At 53.7% G+C, this 26,385-nt stretch overlaps 1 protein-coding gene across 1 annotated transcript in view; it reads right to left on the reverse strand.

Moving 5' to 3' along the window:
• Nucleotides 1-26,385, reverse strand: part of IGDCC4 (immunoglobulin superfamily DCC subclass member 4) — a 38,178-nt gene that overhangs the window by 3,537 nt on the left and 8,256 nt on the right. The window contains exons 2-19 of the mRNA XM_027568849.2: nt 24,733-25,077; nt 23,920-24,061; nt 18,132-18,268; nt 16,644-16,784; nt 13,241-13,396; nt 12,027-12,440; nt 11,337-11,501; nt 10,657-10,794; nt 9,607-9,777; nt 8,362-8,598; nt 8,108-8,209; nt 5,980-6,163; nt 5,108-5,235; nt 3,230-3,400; nt 2,838-2,975; nt 2,010-2,115; nt 1,070-1,298; nt 147-308 (exon numbers count right to left, since the gene is read on the reverse strand). Of these exons, the coding sequence (XP_027424650.1) occupies nt 147-308; nt 1,070-1,298; nt 2,010-2,115; nt 2,838-2,975; nt 3,230-3,400; nt 5,108-5,235; nt 5,980-6,163; nt 8,108-8,209; nt 8,362-8,598; nt 9,607-9,777; nt 10,657-10,794; nt 11,337-11,501; nt 12,027-12,440; nt 13,241-13,396; nt 16,644-16,784; nt 18,132-18,268; nt 23,920-24,061; nt 24,733-25,077 (3,266 nt within the window). The remainder of the gene's footprint in view (nt 1-146; nt 309-1,069; nt 1,299-2,009; nt 2,116-2,837; nt 2,976-3,229; nt 3,401-5,107; nt 5,236-5,979; nt 6,164-8,107; nt 8,210-8,361; nt 8,599-9,606; nt 9,778-10,656; nt 10,795-11,336; nt 11,502-12,026; nt 12,441-13,240; nt 13,397-16,643; nt 16,785-18,131; nt 18,269-23,919; nt 24,062-24,732; nt 25,078-26,385) is intronic.

Below are 26,385 nucleotides of genomic sequence, written 5' to 3' on the forward strand. Positions count from 1 at the left end.
ACCTTTAGAGACTCCAGGGGCCTCCTAACTAGACTTCCATCCCCATGGATGTTACCATCAGGGGTCACCAGAAAAGTCACCCCTTGCTCTTCACAAGCACAGAGCTCCTTCTCTCCTTTCCTCCCTCTCCCTCCCAGGACACTGACCTTTATGGCGTCGTACACCAGAGCCTGCAGCAACAGTGTCTGCCCCGTTCCAGCAGGGGGCAGCAGAGCCCGGGTCAGAGAAGGCATGGCACCTGCTTGGGGCAGCTCACAGCCTGCCCAGGAAGCTGCCCAGCTTGGCCCACCTGGCTGAGCCCAGGAGATCTGTGAGGGGAGAAAGACATGGGAGCACTGAGGGCTTAGCTGGGAGAGGGGAGCCTAAGAGAGGGAAGTAGATGGAGACTCTTGGCCTCCTGGCCACCTCCCCGCTAAGGCTGTGGGGAGGGGCCGAGAGTCTGGGGGTGAATGTGAGGATGGAGAAGTCCTCCTGCAGAAAAGCCCAGTACCACAGGCTCTGGCAAAGCCTAGAGGTGTCCAAGCCAGGCAGGGTCTCCTTCACCACAAAGGCAGGGAAAGAGGGAGGAAGCACCCAAGGGTTTGGGCAGGCTCCTCAGAGAAGAGCAGGATGAGCCACCACTGCTGGCATGGAAGGGACCTGTCCTACGTGGGCCCACCTTACCCAGGTCCTGGTCTCACTTGGTCATGGTCAAGCGGACCAGCCTCTTGTCTTCATACTGGGGAGGGCCGGGTCTTAGAGGTTTCTCCAGCTCCCAGGGTGAGGAGGGTGTTGTGGCCACACTGAGTCACCAGCAAACAGTCCACTGGGGGCCTTTCCCTCCTTCCGTGAGAACCAGGCTGACCTATTCTGCCAGGGGTGGAGGCCCATCTGCTTCCCTACCCTGCCAACCTTTTCAGGGAGGAAGGAGAGAGAGTGCCTTTTCTTCTGCAGCTGGCCCTGGGAAAGGGAAGGGGAGGGCGGAGGAGTTTCTCCCAGGGGTCACACATTGTGCTCTCGCGCCCCCTGGTGTCCTTTCTGGGAACGAGCTGTAGTGTGGGGCTCTGACCTACCCAGGCTCCAGGCTTACCTTTCTCTTGGAGTGACCCCGGCAGTCAGAAGCACCGCCCCCCATAAGGCTGTGCACTTCAGCCCTGTCCTCGATGTCTGAGGGCGGTGGAGACCAGTCCTCGGGACGGGGGTGCACAAGGGACTCCAGTTCATGGGCAGCTGGGGGACCAGGGGGGCCAAGGCGGGCTCGAGAGTACAGTGCGGGGTTCCCAGCGTTGGCCGTGGAGGACAGGCCTGGGAGGGAGTCCCTGGAAGGGAAGACGGAGAATAGGCACAGTGTTCAGAAAGTGAGGGGCGGAGGCAGGCCTGGGGTCTGGTCCTGCCTAAGTTCTTGGGCAGGTTCCTGTCCATCTCTGGAATTTGGTTTCCTTGTATGGGTAATGATTAAGAAACTACGTTCAAAACAGCCGTGACAGGGGCGCCTGGGTGGCTCAGTCATTAAACGTCTGCCTTCGGCTCAGGTCATGATCCCGGGGTCCTGGGATCGAGCCCCGCATCGGGCTCCCTGCTCGGCGGGAAGCCTGCTTCTCCCTCTCCCACTCCCCCTGCTTGTGTTCCCTCTCTCGCTGTGTCTCTCTCTGTCAAATAAATAAATAAAATCTTAAAAAAAAAAAAAACAGCCATGTCGTTGCAAATGAGACCTTTCCTCCTCCCCTCTCCCCAGCTCCAAGTATCTAGAGATTTGGGGTCCCTCTTTCCAAGATGCTGGTGGCTACAGAGGCAGAAGAGGCAGCTCTGCCTATGCTTGCCCTTGCTGAGGAGGTAGGCTGGGGCTCCCCTAAACCCACTCCCCATTCTCATGAAGACATAACCCCCAGTGCCTTCACCCCAGAGTCTTAGTTCCAGTGGGGCCTCTGGGGGAACCTCGGGCAAGTCGTGGCCACTTTCCCTGCCCTCTCATCTCTGCCGCCCTTCTGGAAACCTCTCCTCTCTGCGGGCAGACTGGCCCCTTCACCCACCTGTGGGGGCTGCGGCGCAGGCCAGCGCACATGCAGGCCAGGAGGCAGAGGAGGCCCAGGCAGACACCCACAATGATGCCTGTGACTGAGTGCACGTCCAAGGAGTCTGGCGGGGGACAGAGAGGGGACAGAACAGGTCAAGGCCAGGACGAGGTCCAGGGTTCCTAGATCAGGATTTCTGTGGCTTCCTCAGGAGACCACTGGTCTCACCCTCTGGACACAAAAATCTGCTGCTGCAAGAAGGGGTCCACCACCACCTCTCTCTCTGACTGTCCTCCTCCCCACTGGACATCTGAAGTTCTGATCGCTCTCTGTCACCCTGGCCTCTCAGTGAAACACACTAGGGTTGGTTCCGTGGGTGTGCGAGCAGTCGCACGGGGCCCACACTTAGAAGGACGCCATGCTTGGTTGAAGGTTCTGCTATCACCATCTTGCAATTCTAATTTTTTAACAAGGGTCCCACATTTTCATTTCACACTTGGCCCGGCAAATCACATAGCCAGTCCTGCTGCCCTCTCCCACACCATAAAGCTTGTCACCTCTCCAAGCCGATCCTCCAATCAAAGCAGTCTCCCAAAGAACCAAGCCAGTCTCCCATAAATCTGACCTCTTGACTGAATCACTACTGAACTACATCCATTTCCCCTTCAAATCTGTCCTCTCCCCTCCAAACTATGAAGCCAGCTGTCCAAAACAATGAAAGGGTAGTTGTGCCTGGGGGCAGGGCCCTGGAAGAGATGACTTTAGCATTAGAAGTCAACTCCAGGGGCCTCAGAAGACCTCAGGCTGTCCCAGGGTGGACCTACTCCTCCCTCCCTGCCCTCATACCTGAGAGCTTCTCCTGGAGAGTGATCACATCCTGCAGGCCAGAGAAGGGCCCAGGCCCCACCTCTGTGCGTGCCCCCATCTTGAAGAAGTACCTAGTGTCGCTCTCAAGGCCGTGTACCTCAGCACTGAAGATGTTTCCTGGGGGCAAGGGGAAGCAAGGAAAGCAGGATTGGAGGGTTGGGGGGTGGTGCGGGATGCAGGGGTAGCCTGGAAAACGGGACTAAGAAGGTATGCTCTCCTACTCGAGCATTAGCTTCTGCCTGCTTCTCCTAGAAACCGGTGGAACAAGCCTCAGCCACACTCTCACTACTAACCCAGCCACTGGAGTGGTTGGAAAAGGGAGAGAGGGTGGGGAAGCTCTCGATCAGATGCCCTGGGGTGGGAGCCCTCACCCTCCGTGGTGAGCAGGGTCCACTGGTGCTCGGGCTGGGTGTGGTTGTTGCTGTATAGGATCAGATACTCCACGATCTCTCCATTGGGCTCGGTGGGGGGGCACCAGTGCAGCCGAACGGTGGACGGCGTCAGGGGGCTCAGGCGCAGGTCAGATGGGGGCGTCGAGGGCCCTGGGGTGCAGGGGGGGTGGGGAGAGGCACAGTCACTGAGAGCCCCGGCTCTGGGGCAGCTGGGAGACAGGGCATGAGGACAAACCACAAACCACAAAGCAAAATGAGATCTGATCTCTAACCGGTGAGTTTCTGGAAAACATTTGGGGTGGGGGGCTTCACTACCATTCCTCCTCTCCAGAAACTCTTCTTCACTCCTTGGAGCAGATCTCGAATTTCCACACCCAAATACTTCCAAAGGTGGAGGAGACTGTCTGGTATTCCAAAGACCTGGGGGCAGAGCTCAAAATTTCCTGGAAGGCTTAATTTTATTTTGAACTCTCATACTAAGTTTCTCCTCTATTCCACACTAAAGTTTAACCCAAAAATAGTGTTTAAAGTTATTTATCATTGAAAGTTCCTAATTGGACGCCTGGGTGGCTCAGTCGGTTGAGGGTCTCCCTTCAGCTCAGGTCATGATTCCGGGGTCCTGGGATCGAGTCTCGCACTGGACTCCTTGCTCAGCGGGGAGCCTGCTTCTCCCTCCGCCTGCTACTCCCCCTGCTTGTGCTCTCTGACAAATAAATAAATAAATAAAATCTTAAAAAAAAAAGTTCCTAACTCCCCTTGCTACCCCCCACCCCCAGATCTTCAAGTAAAATCAGTTGATGCCCTGTATAGCCTTTGCCTATGTCTGCCCCTGACACAGGTTCTGAGGGTCATGGGAATCCCAGTATGAGAAGTACAACCTTTGTGGTTTTGTTTGTGCTTTGTTTTTAGAGAAGAAGGTGATCCTGGGGGTAGGGGTGAATGAGGAAGGGAGGGAAGGAGAAGTCCCTTCTCATGAGTTGGAAAGGGACAGAGATTTGGGGTTCCAGGGCTTGAAGGCCCAGCAGAGGGTGGGATGGGGACCCAGAGCTCTAGGGCATGAGACAGCCATAGCATCACAGGCTGCCAGAAGCCTTCTTGCCTCTCATCTTCTCAGTTCTAGTCCACCCGTCTGCAAAAGGAGAAAACATCCCCGTCTGTCACACAGTCAGTGCTGCCAGGAAGCCAACGTCAGAAAGCCTCCTGGGAGAAAACACTGGGGCCCCCTAAACTCCCTCTGCAGGTTAAGACCATCACAACTGAAGTCATAGGTGGGTGGGAGACAACTTGTAAGCAAATGCATGAGAGTGCACAGCGTTCGCACCCCACCCCACACACATCTTCCTATTTCAGATCCTGAGACAAAGGTCTTCTGTCGATGGGAAGGGGAACAGTTATAGGGCCGGCAGAACCAAAGAGCCTCTGCTCTGAGAACAAAAGTCCATTTGTCTTGGAATGCCATTTCCAGAGGCTCCAGAGTCACAGACGTGCACAGCAAATGGCTCCATCCTTTTATAGAAGGGGACACGGAGGCCCAAGGGGGAAGGGACCTGCCCAAGCCTCCCTGTGTGTCAGGGGCAGGATGAGGCCCTCACGTGCCGAATCTAGGACACCTGCCTCCCTGACCTGGCCCCTGGTCACCAGCTCAGTGAGGTCTTGGCCGTCTCATACAAGAAGCCCCTCCTCTAAATCTCATTATGTTTAGGAGTAAGTGGCTAAGACCAGCACAGGACCGGCCGAGGTGAATGCAAAGCCAGCGGTAGACAGAAACGGGGTTCCGAGGGACATGTCAAAAAAGAGGGCCGTCGGGGCAAGAAGGAGTGGGGTAAAAGATGGATGGGTGGCAAGGGGGCCACTCACGGTCAGGCAGGGTGGAGCGTTCCACCACGGAACCGAAAGGCCCGTCCATGTCCACGCCGTGGGACTGTACCGCGAACTCATATTTGGTGAATGGCTTCAGCCCACCAATGAGGATGTCTTCTCCAGAGCTGCCGAGGCGAGAAATGCGACTAGTGCTCTCAGGGGCACCCTCCTGCCAGGACAGGCCTGTCCAAATTCGCTTTGCCAGCCAGCCCCAGGCCCTACCCTGGGTGGGGACCGGACTCCCTGGCAGGGGGGCCACGGACACCACCCAGGGGCCCTACAGAGAGGTCTGGATGTACGCTGCTCCCAGGGTAGTCTGTCCAAATCTCCAGACCGGGCCCCCTGCTCCAAGAAACCTTCCTGGGTTCCTCCAAGTCACTGTCCACCCAGGGATCCATCTCTGATGCCTCTTTTCCTTGACTTAATGGTACTTTAGCTGCAGCTGTACATAGCTATTATGTCTTCCCACTTTATTCTATGTCTTATTTGCTTGATTGTGTCTCCAATGATATTTTTATGCGATTTTTCCTCTGCCTAACCAGCAGCATCTCCGGGGCTCTGCCTCCCCATCTGACTGGGGGCCCTCTCAGGACGGCATCAGGACTGTCTCCTCCCCCTCATGTCGGGAGGCCTCTGAGGTTGGAGAAATGGGTCTGTCCTGCATCACGTTCCCTGAGGTTGAGTGCGAGGCTCTGTTGGGAGGGGATGGGATATGATGGACTCCCCTCTTCCACCTGGCGCCAGCAGACCCTCAGGGTGCCCCAGGGCAACACGCAAGCCAGGAAAGGCTCCTGAATCCCCCGGGGTCCCTCCCCTCATCACCATCTGCTGCCTTCCGCTCCCGTGGCAGCATCGGCTGGCTTCCCCACCTGGTGTAATAGGTGACCAGGGAGGCGTTCCTGAGCCCCCAGGGGCTGAAGCGCACAGTGTAGTTGACAATCTTGACTGTGGTGAAGTCTGGCTTTTTCCACCGAAGCCAAATGGAAGTGGAGCTGTTTGATTCTGCATGGACGTGGGCAGGGGGCAAGGGAGGTCCCCTCTGGATGGGCAAGTCTGGAAGGTGAAAACAGAGTGTGGGGAAAGGAGGGAGGACGCTCATCCCAAAATACGGGTAGTGGTTCGCGATTCCAAGGTACTTTTTTTCACCCTCTGTCTTCTGGTCCTGTGACGTTGGGTAGAATCATTCCCACCTCACAGCTGAGGAAACTGAGGCTCCCAAGAATTTCAGTGATTTCTGCCAAGGCCATACACAGAGCAGACTGTACTACAGAGAGGCAGCAAACTGTGGCAATTAAAAGCACAGATTTTGGAGCCAGGTGGCCCTGGTTCCAATTCTAGCTATGCTGCGTACTAGTTGTGCAACCTGGGAGAAGCTACTTAACCTCTCTACGCCTCCATTCCCTATTCTGTCAGTGGGGCTGAGAACAGTCCCTCCTTCATGGTGTTGTTATGAGCATTCAATTAATATTTGTTAAGTATACAGAAAAATGCTTGGCATATCACTATGGACTGAATGTTTGTGTCCCCCCCCAAATTCACATGCTGAAATTTGAACACATGGGGGGCCCTCATGAACGGGATTAGTGCCTATCTCTGTCCATCCGGGCCGCTATAGCAGGGTACCACAGACTGGGTGTCTTACAAACAACAGAAATTCATTTCTCACAGTTCTGGAAGCTGGAGTCTGAGACAAGCGTGCCAGCATGCTCAAGTTCTGGGAAGAGCCCACGTGTGGGTTATAGGCTGCCAACTTCTCATTATATGATCGTATGGAGGAGAGCAGAGAGAGGAAGTGAGCTCTCCTGTGACTTGTAAAAGGGCACCAATCCTCTTCATAAGGGCCCCGCCCTCCTGATCTCATCTAACCTTATTTACACTTCCTTATACATCGTACTGGAGGGTGGAGTTTCAATGTATGAATTGGGGGGCAGGGGAGGTGCACAAACTGTCAGTCTGTAACTGTGCCCTTATGGGAGAGCCCCCAGAGAGCTCTCCAGCACCCCTTCTGCCATGTGAGGACCCCATGAAAACATGGCTTATGGTCTATGAACCAGGAGGTGGGCCCTCACCAGACACTCAGTCTGCTGCCGCCTTGATCTTGGACTTCCTCCGGGACTGTGAGACAGCAATGGTTGTTTCAGCCACCCAAACTAGGGTATTTTTGTTAAAGCCGCCCGAGCTAAGACCTATATAGTAAGTGCTATAGGATGATGTGTTTATTACATAAATATAAAATAAGACAAACTCCACGACAGTGGGTACCTTATCTGTATTGTTCATCACTATAGTTCCAGAACAGGGTAGTAGACAGTAAAAAAGATTTGCTGAATAAACAAGCTGGAATTTGAACCCAGGTTTCTTGGTTCTGGGTTGAGTGCTCCCTTCGATAAAACACATGGCTGAAAATCAGCCTGGGAAGTCAGGGGCAAGGGGGTGTCATGATGGGCAAGGAGGGTGGCCCACACAGAGCCACGGGACAGTGTACTACAGTGGACAGACTTTTGTTGGGCAGCCAGGAGTCCCGGTTCTAGTTTAGGCTCTGTGTGACCTTGGGCAAGTCCCTTTACTTCTCTGAGCCTCCGTATCCTGATGGGCCACATAGGAACGTTCTCCCTGCTCAGCGTGGAGGGACGATCTGATAGACAGTATGTTGTAGGTGGATGTGCTTTAAAAAATGTTTAAAAGGTCAAACAGGGTCAGGAGTCACTGATCAACTATGGGGTTTCTCTCTGTCCAAACCTTCCAGATCAGCACTGCTCATGGGTAATGAAAATCCGGTAGCTGGCCTGAAAGACAGTACACCAACTGAAGTTTCTCTCTGCAACAGAGGCTGTCTGGGGCTAGAAGAGGACCTCTGAGCCTAAGAGAATGGGTCTGGGGGTGGCCGAGGCTACCGGATGGCCTGACCACCAGGGCTGGCCCAGAGGAAAGGGAAAGGAAGTGGCACACAGACCCCTCGACAGAGCCCTCCTCCCTCTCCTTCCCCAGCCCCCTCACCTGGTGTGGGAGCCTTTTCTGTCTTGCCCTTCCACACTGCTGCATAGCCATCCTCATGTTTGTTGAATGCCACAAGCTTCACCTCGTACAGCCGGCCAGGGGCTGGGGAAGGTCATGGGGGTCACTGGCTAGAGGGACCCCTGAGGTCACTCTTTCATCCCCAGAGAGCATCCCATTCCCAACTCCCGTGCCCAGCTTGCCCAGTTCCCCACCGAGGCTACACCTGTCTCGCTCCCTCCCACAGCCCTCCTCACCTAGCTGGGTCAACTCATACTGCTTCACTTTCTTCTTGAGCCGGACAGGCCCCACGTCCCAAGCCTGGTCTCTGTGGCCCCCTGGGGGACTCTTGTCATCGGCCTCCTCCTCGGCCCCCACCTCCCGCCAGTACAGTTTGTAGCCAGAGATCTGGGCGGGGTGAGGGGGTGGCTGCCATGACACCACCAGGGACTCCATCCTTGCCCGGACCTTCAACTCTGCAGGGGCAAAAGGGACTGGGGGCAGAGGGGCAGGATGGGAAGGAGTGAGAGAAAGGGGAATGAGGAGAAGGAAGCCAGCGATGGGAGAGGGAGACGAGGCAGGAGGAAGCCAAAAGCAGGAAGCCAACACTGAGTGAGAGCCTTGCTAGCCTCCGCCCAACACACTGGCACGCAGCCAGCACCCCCGGTGCCAGGTCTGGGCTCAGTCTAGAAGGGAACTCACTATTCTACACACCCAGAGTGCTGAGAATGCAGGGATGTCTCCTGGGCACTTGCAAAGGGGTTAGCAAGGAGCCCCTCTGGGGCAGGACTGATAGTACCTGGCACAGCGTCAGGCTCTGTAATTCTTCTGAAGGAAGGAATGCATGGATACTGACAGGCAAGGGGGTCACCGGGGCTGCTGAGGCCGGGAAGGAGGGAAGGAGCCATTGGTGTGGGGAGCCTGCTTGGAGCCCAAGAGTGGGGCCTTACTATGTGTCAGACACTGTTCTAAGCTCCTTGTACGTGTATTTTAACTTTATTCTCACAACCCCATAAAATGACAAAAATACCATTGTCTCCATTTTACAAAGAAGAAAAGTGAGAAGTAACTTGTCCAAGATCATACAGATAGTATGTGTGAGAGAGGTTCTGTCTGTACTTAATCATTCTATTGCTGGGCCTCTTGACAAAACCAACAACCCTAATCTGGACTTAGCAACTACTATCTGACAAGTTCTTATTACGTAATAAACACTTGTTTACAATGCATTAGTAATCCTCACGCCGCCTTCGGCAGTAAGTGAAGCCTCAGAGTTGTGAATGGTTTGTTCAAGGTCATGCAGCAGACAGAAGGGACCCTGAAGCCCGGGTTTGTTTGTAAAGGCCAGCCGTTCACCTCTAACACCTGGCCTCCCTTGCCCATCAAGCAGGGGAGCCATGGAGGGTCTCTGATGGAGAGGGTGCTTGGACCTGCGTTCTAAAGGCACACATACACCCACATGGTCACATACACCATCCTTCCTCTCCCCTCAGACCCCATACCGTGGCTCTGGTTGTGCATACTGGGCGTCCGGTGCTGCATCCACTGGGAGGGCGTCCCGTAGCCAGCCCCAGTGCCAGCCGAAATCCGTACTCTATACACCTTGTTGGGCTGAAGCGCACTCAGCGTAAACTGTGTCTCATTTCCAGGCACCTCGGTGGAGAAAACCTGATCTGCTGGGACAGAAAACATGGCTGCAGGGCGGCGACCCGAGGACCATGACCCTTAAACTCCCCTATGCCAGCTATTCCACCCCAGATCCTGGTTCCTCAGTGCCCATGAGAGCCTGAGGCCCTCTCGGCACGGATCCCTCGGTGCCTGGACGGACTCCACGGCTCCGGAGCTGACTCCTGGGCCTCTGGCCTGGGCTGACTCCGGTCATCACCCTCAGCTCAGAGTGGAGAGAACCATGGCACAGACTCCACACTTCCCCATGGGCTGTCAGTGACCATTCCCTTACACACACTAGGGTACAGGTGCAAGGGCTCGTCCCTGAAGGCCATCAGGCACCGCCTGCCTTCTCGAGCCCAAGCCCCCTTCCTCACCCTTCCCTCCTTCTTCACTCTCACCCTCGCCCCCGCCCCTTGTCTTCCCCTAACTCTTTATCCCTTTCATATCCTCTTCCCTTGATCACTTACATCTGCCCTAACGCGCCCTCCCCAGTGCTCTGTTTCCCCAAACCCGCAAGCACGCCCTCCACTGCCCTATCCCTCATCTGCTTTTTGAGTTGGAAGGGACCCCAGGGATTACCTGGGCTACCTGCCTCATTTCACAGATGAGGAAGCTGAGGCAGGGACTTAACAGCATTACCCACGATAGCTATACAGGACGTAGGGCTAGAATCCAGGCCTCCCTCTGTCTTAAGCTTTGCCTCTTTGCTTTTCTCTACACCCAGACCACACTCCTCTTGTCCAGGGTCCTATTTCCCTACTCCATGGCTCTGGCTCAGTTCCTCAGACTTCCCCCCACTTCTGCTTGGATCCTCAGCTGCTCTGGCCAGCACTTCATATCAGCAGTTCCCAGCCAGGTCCCCTCACCCTGCCCCCACTCACCTTCCTTTCCCAAACTGTACTCTATCTTGTACTTCACCACCTGCCCATTGCTCAGGCTGGGAGGCAGGGGCAGCCACGCCACCCTGATGTCCAAAGGGTTGGGGCTGGACAGGGAGAGCTGGGGCGCTGCACTGGGGACTGAGACAGAAGAACATCAGGGTGAGCTCTGCTCCACCGACGTGGAAGGTGAGGCCCAGGAGCGGTCAGAGACTTGCCCAGGTCACACAGCAAGTCAGAAGTAGGCCCAGGACCAGGATCTGAGGGAGGAAAGGGAGCCTCTCAGGGGAGCCCCAAACTGGAGATGAGGGGATAGTCTTCCCACCCCAAAGCCAGAAAAAGGTTTGGGGCACAGTCTTCTATATCCAATGGGTTCATGTCACCGGCCCCTGCCTGACTGGATGGTACATGGATATTGAGAAGGGCCATATAACACAGGGAATCAAGACCTGGACTCAAGTCCCAGCTGCACTACTGACCTTGGGCAAGTCACTCATTTTCTGGGCCTCGGTTTCCCAAACTGTAAGCTGGGAAGAACCCTCACCCACCCCCTTACAGGGCACAGAAGATGACATGATGCAGATAAAAGTGCCTTGGCATACACTAGTAAAAAGAAGCGAGCTACCATCCCCCGGGGAATTCTCTGGAACCCAAGGTGCCCATTGCAGGTTTAGAGGCCCTACCATCATCCAATGTGTGGACCAGCGCTGGGGTAGAGGTGCGGCTGGCTCCCAGCTGGGAGTAGGCCACCACGTAGAACTCATAATCAGTGTTGGGTTCCAGGTCCCGAACCTGCAGCTCTGTGGTGTCATTGTTCACTGCAAACTGGTATTCCACATTGTCCATGCCTGGGGCGGTGACACAGAGGACAAAGGGACTGTCACAGAGCCACCCCCAAAGGTCCACCAGCTGGAGGCTATCTAGGGATCTTTCATATTGTCCCAGCCTCTGGAATGGCCTGGGTATAACTAAATCATCAGATCATCTGAGCCGGAGAGTAAGACTTCCCCCGCTTCTAGTCTCACTGTATTAATTCCTTCACCAGTTAGGAAGTTCTTTCTGGTGTCTAACTGAAGTGACTCCTGCTGCAGTTAATCAACCAGCTCCAGGAATGCCTAGGCATTTTCCCTGGGAGGAAAAGCATTCTCTTCCTTATCATAACAGACTGGAGGAGGGGGAAATGGGCCACACACTTTAACCCCTCCAGCAGGCATCAAAGACTATGGCTTAGCCCATGTCCACGCGGGTCTTCTCCCGTGGGCTCCCACCCCATCTCATCCTATCCCAAAGGTGCCCACCCACGCAGCAACCCTTCCGTCATTTAACCTGTGTCCCCCTCGGGGCGCCCCCGCGCGGGTCCCCAGCAGACGTACCCCGTGCCTTCTGGTAGTGGAGGGAGAAGCCGATGATCTGCTCGCTGTGCAGCTCGGGCCGCTCCCACGCCACGAGCACCGCGGAGCTGCTCAGCGGCGTGGCCGTGACCCGCGTGGGGGCGCTGGGCAGCCCCTCGCGCACCACTACGGCCAGGGGCGCCGCGGCGCACGCGGTGCCCGCGCTGTTCTCGGCCACGCACTGGTAGTAGCCGGCGTCCTGTAGGCCGATCTGCGTGATGACCAGGCTGCCGCCGCCGCCCTGCACCTTGACGCGCCCGTTGGGCCGCAGCGGCGCCCCGTCGTGCAGCCAGCGCAGCGCCGGCCGCGGCTCTCCGGCCGCGCGGCACACGAAGCGCGCTGTGCTCGCCCGCGTCCGCGACAGCGCCTCGGGCGCCTGCGAGATGGCCGGGGCCGCTGGGGGCGGGGAGGGGGACGCTGACGGCGCGCTCCGGCCGCGAGGGGCTCTGCTCCCTCCCCCGGATGCTCCGGCCGGCTCCCGCGGGCCCTCCACTCGCTCCCTGAGTCACCCCGCCCCCAAATCCTCGCGGGCGGCGCCGCTCTACCTCCGCTCCTCCCGGGTTCACCCCAGCCCCACGCTGGCCGTTCTCCTCCTCGCCCCGAATTGTCCCCAGGCCTCCTGAGCCTCCCCTAAGTACCGCAGCTCCTCTTGGGCCTCACCCCACTCCCTCGGATACCGTAACCTCCTTCTCCCCTCCTTCCCAGTGTCCCCCACACCTGGGAGACTCACCTCTCTCCACAGTTATCCCAGCCCTGAGCAACCCCGTCCCCCAGTGTTTCCTGTCACTCAGGCCACGCCACTGTCTCCCCTAACCCTCAGTCCTACCCCTCCCCCCATGACCTAGGTCCCACTCAGACCTCCCCTCACCACCCCCAAACACCCAAGCCATGCTCTGATCACCCCTCTCCTTCTCTCCCTGCCTCAACTTACCCCACCCCATCCTCCAGTCTCTTTCCCCCACTCCCCTGCCTCCAGTCCTCTAGCCAGTCCCCTCCAGGACCCACCCTAACGAAGGACTCCTCCCCTGAGCGCCGGCCCCAGGGCTCCAGCCTTTTCAATCTCCAGGATGGCCCGTCGGTCCTTCTGACACACCCACTTGCCCATTCCCCAGTCCCCAACTTCGCTGGCCCTAGCTGACCGCCCCACTCCGGTCCCCACCCTCCCGCCCACTGCCCGGTCCCCCACCCTGCCTCACCCAGCACGCGGAGCTCAGCGGCGGCCGTGGCGAAGTCGCGCGTGCGGGGCTTGTTAGCGCGGCACACGTAGACGCCCGAGTGCCGGGGCTGAGCGCTGCCGATGAGTAGGTTGGTGCGGCCCAGGACGATGACGTCCGTGGAGATGGGTTTCCCATCTGCGGGAGGAGATGAAGATTACTGGAGGAGGGCACCAAGGACTGCCCCTCCATCTACTCCCTGGATTCGGGGCGGGGAGGCCCTCCACACCCGGTTAAGGGAACACAACAATCCCTTGTTTGAATCTCAGTTCCTCCACTTGCTAGAGGCGTGACCCTCTCTGAGCCCTCCTGTCTCCGTCTGTAAAATGGGGAGAGGATTGTCCCTAGCTGGAAGGATGCTGTGAGGGTGGGACACATGAGGTTTGTGAGAAGGCCAGGTACAGTGCAGGTACCTAACAGGTGCTCAGTACACTTGTCAGTTATTACTATTACCATTATTATTAAATTCATTTCTCTCAAGGAGGACACGCTCCTCTTGTATGGTGTTATCCCAATACTGTGATGAAGACATGGATGGAAAGGTCTGACCAGAACCAAAGATTTGAATATATGCAAGACTTTTTATCTTGAATCTGAAATGAGAACCATTTTATTTTTTTTAAGATTTTATTTATTTATTTGAGAGAGACAGAGATAGTGAGAGAGCACAAGCAGTGGGAAGAGGGAGAAGCAGGCTCCCCGCTGAGCAGGGAGCCCCACACCAGCTCAATCCCAAGACCCCAGGATCATGACTGGAGCAGAAGGGAGACGCTGAACCGACTGAGCCACCCAGGCACCCCTGAGAACCATTTTAAAAGCCCCTGCTTTCTGAACATGAACAGAAAATCCAGAGGAGAAATGCAAATGGCCAAGAAACACCAAAAAAAGTGTTCAACTTCACATAATCAGAGAAATGCACACCAAAACACAGATGTTAATTCTCACCTATCAAACGGGGAAAGTTTTTAAAAAGGGTAAGCTGCCAGAGAAAGCTGAGAGGGGCTCCACCTTGACTTTGACCCAGGGATCCCATTTGTGGGTCCCTGTCCTGGGGAGATATTAACAGGGCTGATCACTGCAGTGTTACGTAACAGTGGGCAATGGGAAAGGACTGGCAAATTGCATTATGGTTATATTCAAATGATGGACTCTAGTCATTAAAATTACTTTTTGAAAAAGTTTTAGAGATGGGGAAATGGTTATGACATACTGTTGAATTAAAGTAAGACTTGTAACTGTAAACATAGCATGCTCCCAATTTCGGAGGGAAATGTACATGTGCCTAGAAAAAAAAACTGGAAGAAAATACACTTGTATGTTAACTATTTTAATCTCTTTGAGTGGTGGAATGTTTTCTGTTTCTGCTTTTCCCCAGTTTTCCACAATGAACACACACAACCTTTGTAATCAGAAGAAAACAAAACAAATAGCCATGTCCCTTCCCTGACTTCATGAAGTTTCTAGAAAAGGAACAGCGACGGGTGTCAGGAACGAAGTCCTTTTCTAGCCTTTCTCTTCCCAGTCTCTGTCCAGGAGTGCTATTAGCAGACTTTCTGCAAGGGAGTTCCCAGGACCGCCCATGTCAGGATTCTCTGGGACAACAATTCTTAAATCCTCACTGCGCACTCGAATCACAGAATCTCAGGGGACCTTGTTAAGATGCAGAGGCCTGGGGCAAGCCTCAGATTCTGCATTTCTAACTAGGTGCAGGTGGTGGGTCCAAAGATCACACTTTCAGTAGCAAGGACCTAGGGCAGTTTAAGATTCCTGGGTCACAACTCTCCAGGCATGAAGGGAGGGAGTCTGCAGTTTTAACAAGCTCCCTGGGTCATCGTGATGCAAGGTCAGGATTTGAGAAACATTGATATTAGAACTTCTGGGCAACACCACAGGCCCATCCTGATAATAGTATAAGGGTCCTGCTGGTGCCAGGATCCCCCTAACTAGGCAAGTGTCACAGGTCCAGTGAAGTGTGCAGGTCGGGGAGGCCCAAAGACACCAGCACCGTTCTATCTCATCAGCTCAGTGGGAGGTACATAGTTGTTCAGATTATTTTTCTTTAAACTCTGTGTATTCATTACATACTCTTTTGAATGTGAGATAAAAACTTATGAAAAGGAGGTAGTATAGGATAATAGATTGAGTCGGAGAAGAAACGTAAAAAAAGTGGGGTTTAGGACTTACTTCTACCGTCACCTTGGGACAAGTCACTTCTCATTGACAAACGGAAACAAAAATAATCCTTGCTGGGGCACCTGGGTGGCTCAGTCGGTTGTCTGACTCTTAATTTCGGCTCAGGTCATGATCTCGGGGGTCGTGGGATCAAGCCCCACATCAGACTCCACGCTCAGTGTGGAGTCTGCTTATCCCTCTCACTCCCCCTCTGCTCTGCCTCCCCTTTGTGTCCCCCCCCCATGCACTCTCTCTCTCTAAAATAAATATAAACAATCTTAAAAAAAAAAATCCTCGCGGGGCACCTGGGTGGCTCAGGTGGTTAAGTGTCTGCCTTCGGCTCAGGTAATGATCCCAGGGTCCTGAGATCGAGTCCTGCAACAGGCTCCCTGCTCAGTGGGGAACCTGCTTCTCCCTCTCCTTCTGCCCGCTGCTCCCCCTGCCTTGTGCTCACTCTCTGACAAATAAATACAATCTTAAAAAAAAAATCCTTGCTTTCCTTCCATACAGGACTGTAAGAAGTGGTGTACCAGAAAGAGAAGAGGCTCTAAAGTTTGGATTTTGGCTCTCTGAGCCTCCGTTTCCTCATCTGTCCACTGGGAATAAGAGCCCTTGCCCCTACCCCCTTCAGAGGGCCCCTCTAGGCTTTGGCAGGATGGCGGGCTGCGCACTCAGTAGGCGGCAGTGATGTGTAGCTAGCAGCCTCCCAACCCTGATAGCACCTGCTGGAACGCAGTCCCCCCTGGCACTTAGCACTTGGTGCCTGATGCCGTCAAACCTCTCTTCTTGGGTACGTGCTTTATCGCCCTCACCCAGACTGTGCGCTCAGAGGTCAGGGTCCCTGTCTCACTTGTGCCCAGCCCGGAGCCAAGCACACAAGGCAGCGGCAATCTGAGTGGGTGGGGGGCAGCCCTGCAGACCAGCGGCGGGGGCCTAGTTTCACCTGACTCTAGCTCTCACACACTCACTTGTAACACTGTTGAGCCCACCCTAAATAAGGTCTCAGTGACACTTTTGTGAGTGGCAGATGCAAAGTGCTTCATAAAGGGAACACACTACACAGATTGATGCCTAAGTCTGTCCACCCACACTCAGCCCTGGGAGAGGAGCTCCCACCACATGGAGCAGTCACCCTTGTAACTTCCCAACTTGGGGACACATGAGATGCCACACCCTCCTTTCCCATGCCCTCGGGTCCCCTCCCACCACTTACCCTGTCGGACCCAGGACACGAAAGGGGTGGGGTCAGCGGAGGCCACGCATTCCATCACCACACTCTGGCCGGAAACCACGGTGGTGTTCTCCGGGGCTGCCACAATGACCACGTCTTGCCCCCTGGTGGATGCCAAGGACCCTGGGGAGAGGGCAGGCCAGCAAGCAGCCTTACCATGAGGTGTCTTTACATGCAGTCCCTCACCTGATGCTCACAGTCACCTGGTAGCGCAAGTGAGGCAGGGAACAGCCAGGGTTTGATCGCACGGGTGGGGAAAGCAGCTACATAGCTCGGCAGAGCTGGGACTGGAACTCAGAGCCCTTTTCCTGGAGCCAGGAGAGGAATAACCTGGCCTCTGGTACACCACCCTCATTCTTCCCTGCCAAACGGAGCCCACCCATCAGGGTCACTAGTAGACTTGGAGCCTGGAATTGGAATCAACAGTCATAGTTTCTGGTTCCAGCACTGCCATTAACGCAGTGCGACGTTAGGCAAGTCCCTTCTCCAAAGGGCTCTGGGTTCCCCTGTGGGAGAAGTAGGAGGTAGGCTCGAGTTTCCGTCAGCTGCTGCTCCCTGAGCACTGATTCCCTGCCAAGTTCTCCCTGTGACCCTGGCCCCTAGGTCAGCATGGGGAATACCTGGTGTGCCCAGCAGGTGGAGGCAGAGACTCCAGGGCACAGGAGGGAGACTGAACCAGACTCCAAGACCTGCCACCAGCTAAACCACAGGCAAGTAGGGTGGCGTGGAGGTGGGAGGGATGAGGAGGGGGATGGGAAGAGACGTGCAGAAGGGCAGGGTTGGGAGGAGATGCCAAGGTAGAGGAAGGCAAGTGAGAGGCCCTTGGAGAAGGCCTGCACTAAGATCGGTTGAGCACCTGCTAGGTGCCGGGCACTTTCCACTCTTATCTCAGCTATTCCCACACCCCTCCCTGAGCTAGACATTTGATAACAGCCCAGGGTCACATAGATGGTAAGTAGAGAGGCCAGGATTCAAACCAGGTCTTTCCGACCTCAAAGCCTGTGTGTGCCCTTCCTACCGCATCACACTGGGACGGGACCTTTCCAGAGAAATGGAGAGGACAGGAGCACCAGACTGCAGGGATCGGGATTTGCAGCGTCCAGCCAGCAGCAAGGGGTGAATCCACTAATGCCCAGAAGGGCAGGGACCAGGGCTTCCTGACACCCTTCTTCAAATGCCTCCCCTCCCCTCTTCCCCCACCTTCGTCCCTAGCCCGGGATGCCCCACCCAACCTTAGGGAGCACAGAGCCTCTGTAAGAAGACAGCCCTGGACTGGGAGCCTGGAGTCTGGGGTTCCAGCCCATTCTATCTCTGACTTCCTGGGTGGTACTGCCTTCTCTGGGCTACCTCGCTGCACCTGCCCAATGGCAATTTGAAGGCAGAGCTTGGACCTCATGAGGCGCCTACCAGCTCTGAGATGGCTGATGCCAGAAACCCCCCAGGGTTCCCCCGCCCAGCCTGCCCCCTTACCTCTGTGGGCCACGCTGAGTAGGGCCTCCTGGCTGAAGCGCTGGCTGACGGAGCTGGTGGCCACGCAGCGGTAGGAGCCTGCGTCACTCTCCTGAATGTCCAGGATCTGGAGGACCCCGTTGGGGAGAGTGATGAGCCTTGGGAAGGGGGAGAGGGCACCTATGAGGTGGGCAGGAGCTCCGCAGGGAGCTGTCCTGGGCCCCCCTCCCCCTCCAGCTTGAACTACCTCCAGCATCTCACTTTCAAGCCTCATTCATAATAAAACATGCAAAGTAAAGCTGTGACATACCATTTTCACCTACCAGGTTAGCGAAGATCAGAAGGTTTAATATCACACTATGTGGATGAAGGAATGGGGGAAAGTACTCCTGTCTTGGTGGCCATGCCAATCGATACACCCTCCTTCAAGGGCAAGCAGGTAATATATTAAAATCAACCCTGCCCGTGCCTTTTGATCTAGCACCACCACTTCGGGGACTCTATCCCACAGATATTCTCAGACATGGACACAAAAACCTGTTTAATGATATTCACTCCAGCACCATGAGGACAATGGCAGAAGACTGGAAACAATCCAAGTGTCCATCTGTAGGGTGGGAACTAGCTAAATCGGTTTGGGTACATTCATACAATGGAATGCTAGGCAGCTGTTAAAAAGGGGGCAGCTCCATGTGTGCAGAAATGGGACGCTCTCCAACGTGTGTTTGGTGCAGAACGGTGTGTGAGGATATGCACACTTATATGCTTGCACTGAAGGTCCCTGGGGAGGGGACCTGGGATCCCGGGAGCAGACAGTGGGAGACTTACTTTTTATTATACAGCCTTCTATACAGTGTGAATTCGTTTACCCCCTGCCTCTATTACCTCCTCCCTCCCTGATAAAAATTCCTTTTATTCACACAATATCATCTGACTCTCAAAACAATCTGAAGAGATAGAGGACATCACAACCTCCATTTTACTGGTGACAAAACGAAGGCTCAGAAGCACTAGGGCATTATTTTCCCAGGGACTCAGAGCTGGAGCAGGGTTAAAACTTGAACCCAGGTCTTCCGGTGCCAAATCCCATGTTCTTTCCACCTGCGTGTCTCAGCAGCCATCAGCTGGCTGAGAAGGCCTGGGGAAGGGTCCCCAGAAAGCCCCAGTCAACACACACACTACTTAGGAGGGGTAGGATAGATGAAGGTGGTATTCTCCAACCTCTTGGTTAGGGGGTTGGAAAGCAGCTCAGCTTAGAAAGGTCTGGAGCCCTTGTTTGGGAGACAGTGCAATGCAGGCAAAACTGTGTCCTTGCAGAGGACACTGGGGTGGTGGTAAGTGGAGTAGGCTCTGGTCCAAGTTGTGGGGGCGGGGGATGTCTTCCTGAATCCTCCACCTATGATCCTTGCAGGGTTAGCTCCCAGTTGAGAGTCCCAGTTTCTCAATAGAGCAAATGGTGCTGGTCCCTGGATGTAGGCTAGGCCAAGGCTGGAGAGGGAATGGGGCAGTAGTGTGCTTGATGAAGGTCCCTTGGCTCATGGGGAAATAGGGTATGAAACAATTTAAACACAGGAGAGAACTAGCTCAAGGGTATTGGGAGAAAATTCTGGCCACAGGCCTGGAAACCTGCTGTGGCCCAAAGACTTAGAGAATGAACATAAACCTCCTTCACTCCCTCCCTCATCCCATAGGCAAACCCACCTCTGCCCCAGTGTCTTACCCTCAGCTCCAGCAGCTGCCCACGTCAGTGCTGGGGCCAGCAGGGGAGAAGGGATATGGAGGCAAAGGGTGGTGGGAGGTAAAATTCTGGGCCAGGAAAATTTGATGGAGTAGGACAAGTGGGGAAGGAGAAGCAGAACCCATCTGGGAAATAAGACCCCCATCTCCATCCAGGTCTCCTCCGCCTAATACGCTCTGCCTCCAAAACCCTTCCCCTTTCAGTCTAGCTAGCTGACCTTGCCTGCAGGTTCCCACCAGAGCAACCCATATTTCCTAACCCCAAAGTTTCCCAGACTTTCCATGGAAATTGTGCTCCAGGTACCCAAGAGTTGATACCTCCTTTGACATGGAGTTCTTTCCTTATTATGTGTGGGAAAAGAGGAAGGGAGGGAGGGAAGAAGAAAGGGAGGAAGGAAGAAGGAAGGAAGGAAGGAAGGAAGGAAGGAATGAAGGAAGGAAGGAAGGGAGGAAGGGAGGAAGGGAAAGTGGTATACCTCTCCTCAGATGTGGTGTTATCACTGCAGCCAACAGAAGCGGGATGGAACCCCTTTTAGTGTTCATCTAAAATCTTTTTCTGTTTTGTTAAAATGTGTTTTTAGAAGCTCTGTCCTTGAAAAGATGTCCAAGATATATTGGTTAGTGGCGGGGAAAAAAGTCACCAAACAGTGTTTATGAAGCAGTTCTATGTTTGGAAACTAGATAAATGATATGTTAGGACATGGGCAGAACAAGTCATGGGTGGTAAGGCTCCCATCATTCAGGGAGGTTTTCTCTGCAGTGTGATTACTGGGAATGCTTATTGTTGTGTTTAAAAAAATTTTTTTGAATATTTATTAGGTTGGAAGTAGAACACTTAAAAAAATGAAATTGAATAAATAAAATCTTTAAAGAAAATAAATTAATTAAGTTGAAGACTAGGGAGCCCACAGTATTGAGGTCCATTGGTGTCATGTTTTCAAAGTGTGAGTGAATGGTGATAACAAAAATGATTTCAAGTGGGTCCAGACACACATTTTTTTATTCCAGCAGTTATATATTTATTTTTATGGCTACTTTGTATTTATGGTTAGTGTTGCTGGTTTTCCATTTTACTGCAGTGAGGTAATTTTCCTTTTTAGTATGTGTTAAAGTTACAGAAGAGAGCTGATTTAAAGAAATATATTAAGTAAGCAATTGAATAAAGGGCTCAGGAATGGCCAAAATTATAAAGGCGGTTTGTGAATGCCTGGGATTTGGGAAACATTGCTCTCATTGATTACTGGTTCTCATGGAAGGAAAATTATCCTCTATCATTAGAAATTAGTATAAGTACCAGGGAATTGCCTTGGGGTCTAGTCTTCACCAGCAGTTCCAAAAAATATGCACCTATACTTTGACAGAGTGTGTTTATTAACTGCACACGCGGTACAGCCTCCAACAAGGCATACAGTCTCCAAACCACTGGGCTACGTTTATGAATAGCATATTTGTACATGTACTATATCTGGGCATGTGTAAAAATACATACCTTGGGCATAATCAAGTTGCTGTTTTAGACATTTCTTTATTTCCCCCACACAATGTGCTGGGACATGTGAGCCTGGCTTATTTATAGCCAAGGATCACTTTTCAGAGGACTTGGGGGCAAACACTCCCAGAGCCCTGGAACTGGCAGCTCCAGACCTCTGGGAGAGGCCTGTGGCTTCATAGAAGGATGCCCGGACTAGATGTGGGGAGGCGACGGAGCCCTACTGTTTGCCGGGAAACTTTGCGGGAAGTAACCTCTCTACTCAGAGCCACAGTTGGCCCGCCTGACCTCTAAGCCCATCTGTAGCATGAACTTCTTCAGACCCTGCAGCTTCCCTACCCCAACCACCGAATCACAAGAGGCTTGCGTGTCATTTGTGCCAGGCCTCCGGCATCCCACACTCCATGTCTTAGCTATGTGACCTGGGTCAAGTTACTTCTGTCTCTGATCCTCGGTTCGCTCACTTAACAATCCAGATAATAATATCTGCTATAGCCATGTATGTAGACCTGGAAGGATGTTCATGATGTGTTAAGTGAAAAAAAAAAAAAGTAGAAGTTGCTTTATAATCCCATTTTTGTTTTGGAAAAGTTGATTGAGCAAAAAAACCCAGTATGGGGGCACCTGGCTGCCTCAGTAGGTAGAGCATGTGACTCTTGATCTAGGGGTCATGAGTTCGAGGCCCACACTGGGAGTTTACTTAAGACAAACAAACAAAAAACCCCAGTATGTACAATATAATCCAAATTTTAAAAGAGGTTATTTATAAACATATAAGGGAAAATTCCAGAGGACAGACATCAAAACTAACAGAGACTTTCTATGGGTGATGACTATTTCTTCAGCTTTGCTTATGTGAATGTGAAAAAGGCATCTTCCAGGAATATAAACTAAAAGTAAATAGAGGAAAACATGGAAAATAAGAAATTCCTACCTTGAAGGATGATGGCAAGGAATAAGTGAGAAAACATAGCTCTCATTAAGTGGGGCCTACCATGCCTTTCGATATGGGGCGACTTCTCTGCTCTCTCCTACTCTCTCTGGGAGCTGCCAGGAGTGGGCTCTCCTTTGGTTCTCACTCAGCAACTCCCAGGAAGCGCTGACCAGACAGCAGCAAGGGGCCCGCATTTGCAAGGCACAGAATTTAAAGGCTGGGTCAGCACTTCCAAGGTCGCTCCCTAGAATGCCCATTCATGGGATGTTAACGGGGTTGTGGCAAGAGGGGCTGTGGGCAGATGAGTCTAGGAAGTGCTTGGTTCAACAAGTTTAACAGGCTTTCTGTACAGGACTTCTCAGAGCCTTGTCAACTTCAAGAAGGGGATTTATAGGCAGCTTTCCAGACGTTATTTGACCATAGAATACTTTTCCTCAAGAAGCACCTTTAGTGACTAATGTTCTCCAAAGAACAATGATCTAATCCAACCCTTTCATTTTTTTCTTTTCCTTTAATTTTATAGATGGGGGGAATGAAGCTGAGTGAGAAAGGCCTCTGTGAGGAGCAACAGGTGAAGCAATCATCCAAACCAGCAGCTTGACCTGCTGCCCTTCTTCCTCCCTCACAAATGTTGCAGGGATGTGCCCTGTGGCTTTTCTAGCCAGAAGTTTCTCCTACACCTTCCCCCCCACCTAGATGTGGGCAAAAGTCGGAGGAGCTGGGACAACTCAACACACTCAAGACAGATTAGTCTCAGGGCAGGGAGACCAGGAAACCAGTGTTTCCGAGCCCACGGAGCCCCACCTCCACCAGGAGAGAACGAGAGCGAGCGAGCTGGTACTACAGCTAGAGAGATGGAGGCAGAGGACTGGGGTGGGGGATTGGGAAAGGCCTTGGAGCCACGTCTCCAAAGATGTAAGAATCCACGGGGTGACAACCGAGTCATGAGACCAGCTCGGAGTCCACAGAAGCAAACAAGTCTTGTGCTTTCTGCTCGTGCTGCAGGTATATCTGGGCCTTCCCAGGAGGCCACAGTAAGGGTCAAGTCCTGGGTCTAGCTTCTGCTTCTCTTTTACCCCAGACACTCTTCCTTGGGATCATTCCACCTACTCACTGCCTTTATGGGGAGGGAGGAGGGTAAAATGGGAAGGACCTATATCAGGTGCTGCATCCCACAGGGTGGAATTGAGAGACAAGAGAGGTTATGCATCCAGGGTAGCACCTCCGGAGGAACCCCGCAGAGAGAAAAGCCTCCCAGCAGCCTCCGGGCTCTGCTCTTAACCGAACAACAGACTTCCTGCCACTGACTCACTGTGTGGCCTTGGATAAAACATAGCTTCTCTCTGGCTCTCAGTCTCCTCTTCAGTAAGGCAAGTGGTTGGACAGCTAAGGTCTGAAGGGCTCTATCACTACTCTCTATCTGCGCTCCGTAGCTTAGTGGGTGGCAATCTTTGCAAGGAACAAAAATGCTTGCCCAACTTTTCTTTGGGGCCTACGTGAGCGGAGAGCCGGGCCGTGTTTGGCTCCTAAGTCAGTTTCTGCAAATGGAGCCACCGTGGCTCTAAGAATCCTGGTTCCTGAGCACACACCAGGGCCCTCTATGGCTAGCCCACTGGGACCCACTCCCCACTCCCGCACAGGACACTCACCGAGGCTCCTCAGGCACTGGCACCTGGTCCTTCTCCCAGGTAATGACGGGTGCTGGCAGCCCTTCAATGTGGCACTCAAACCGAGCGGTCCCATTCTCCTCCACCACCTGAGACTCCGGGTGCAGAGAGAAGCCTGCGAGTGCTGGGGGTGAGGATGGTGAGACACAGGCAGGGACAGGGGAGGAGCACGGGAAAGAGAGGGGGCGCACACAGTGAAACACACATACACACATGCACATGTGTGCGTGCGCGTGCACGCACGGAAACGCGGGGGTGGGGGGTGGGGGTGGACAGAAGCACAAGCAGGGCAAATTCCAGCCAACAGAGACAGTTGAAGAGGCAGCAGGGGGATAAGAAGCGGTGATTACTGGTCAGACACTGGGTCAGAATGAATTGCTGCACCCCACGTCTAACGTCACCATGATGGTCAGACCGCAGTAAGATGGACATTTCTCCTGGCCTAAAATGATTTCATGGTGATCTGTGCCTCTTGAGAACCCCCGAGGGGGTGGGCTGGATGATGGGGCTTAACTCCAGGTACTGCACCTGCTCCAGTCCCCCACACTCTAACAAGCCTTTCTGGCAGGCTTCCGGAAGAGAGCACAACCTAGACTCTCAAACTCAAAGGGAAACAAAAGGAGGAGGAAGAAGAGGAGAGGTGGGAAGAAGGTAGCCATACCAGGAAGGGACCTACTGAGCGGGACAAGAGGCAGGGAAAGAGACAGGCCTGTGTGCAAGGAGTTAATGGGGATCCCCCTTCCCACACCCCAGGCCTCCTCAGGGAGGAGCTCAGCCCCCGATGCAGGCACTTACTGGCGAGCTTGACCACTGCAGCCTGGCTGGCCACCACTCCAAGGGGGCCGTGGGCCAGGCAGGAGTAGCTGCCTTCAATGACTTCTGAGACCCAGGGGGCTGCCTTGTCACTGCCATCAGGTGCTGGTGGCTGGGACATCCACAGGGAGCCGTTGGGTAGCAGGCGCAGGTGGTCGTGCTCAGGCAGGGCGCCTCCATCCTTGCTCCATGTGGTGCTGGTGGGGGTTCCGGCAGCCCCCAGACTACAGTCCAGCACTGCAGCTTGCCCTGGGCCCAGGATCACTTCCAGTGGCCCCGCACCACAGCTCAGCTCCACGGTGGTCTCCTGGGGCCATGGCAGCTCCCCTGCAGAGACGGCAGGCCCCAGGGCCATCAGTGTGCTTCCTCCCACCTCCACAGCCTCCAGATCCTGAGTCCCCCACCCAGGGGCTGGGGCAACTCATGGAATAACAGGTCTCATGGAGAGACCTGAGTCTGGATCCTGGCTCTGCCCCTACCGCCTGTGATCTTGGGCAATCTGCCGCTCTTCTCTGTGCCCACCTTCCCTGGGGGCTCAGTTTCCTCATCCACCAAAAAACACAGTGCCTAGCAACATTCTTCATAATAGGCAAAAAGGAGAAACAACCCAAATGCCCATCACTTGATGAATGGATAAATATCTTACTCAGCCGTCAAGAGAAATGAAGTACTCATATTTGCTACGTGGAAGAACTTTTAAAACTTTATGCTAAGTGAAAGAAGCCAGTCACAAAATGCTATATATTGTATGATTTCCTTTCTATGAAATGTCCAGAAGAGGCAAATCCACAGGGACAGAAATTAGATTAATGGCTGCCAGGGGCTGGGGAGAGGGAAGAATGAGGAGTGATAGTGAAAGGAGATGAGGTTTCTTTTTGGGGTGATAGGAATGTTCTGGAATTAGATAGTGGTGATGGTTGTGCAACCTTGTGAGCATACTCAAAACCACTGATGTGTATACTTTAAGTGGTGAATTCTGTGGTGTGCGAACTGTATCTCATTAAAAAGGACCCAGGAATTCCTTCCTCCTAGAGCTGTTGTGAGATGCGGGGTAGGAAAGGAGCACAGCACGGAGCCTGGCCCGGCACAGAATTGGCACTCAGTAAGGTCCTCCCTCCCTGGAACCTTACAGATCATCTTAACCATGGTCACCTGACCCCCTCGTGCCCCGGTGGCAGGTGGGGCTGAGTACTCCTTCCTACCCCTCAGCTCATTTCCCCTAGGCCACACAGCAAGCCAGAGCCTGTCTCCAGGGGCCCCAACATAGCCTGCAGCTCCAACACTGGCCCTTGCCACAGAGGGAAGAGTAGGGGAAAAATGGAGGGAGGGAATGTCAACCCAGGGTCAAGGCAAAAACACACAAAGGCCAATGCTTATCATTTCAACCAACATTTCAGCAAGGCCCAGTAGCCATTATTCATAGAGAAATGGCTGGTTCTGGGGTGCCTGGGTGGCTCAGTTGTTAAGCGTCTGACTTTGGCTTGGGTCATGATCCCAGGGTCCTGGGATCGAGCCCTGTATCGGGCTCCCTGCTCAGTAGGAAGCCTGCTTCTCCCTGCTTGTGTTCCCCCCCCCCTCTCTGTCAAATAAATAAATAAAATCTTAAAAAAAAAAAAAAGAAATGGCTGGTTCTCC

The sequence above is a fragment of the Zalophus californianus genome, chromosome 6 (genome assembly GCF_009762305.2).
Source record: "Zalophus californianus isolate mZalCal1 chromosome 6, mZalCal1.pri.v2, whole genome shotgun sequence".
NCBI classification, from domain to species: Eukaryota; Metazoa; Chordata; class Mammalia; order Carnivora; family Otariidae; genus Zalophus; species Zalophus californianus.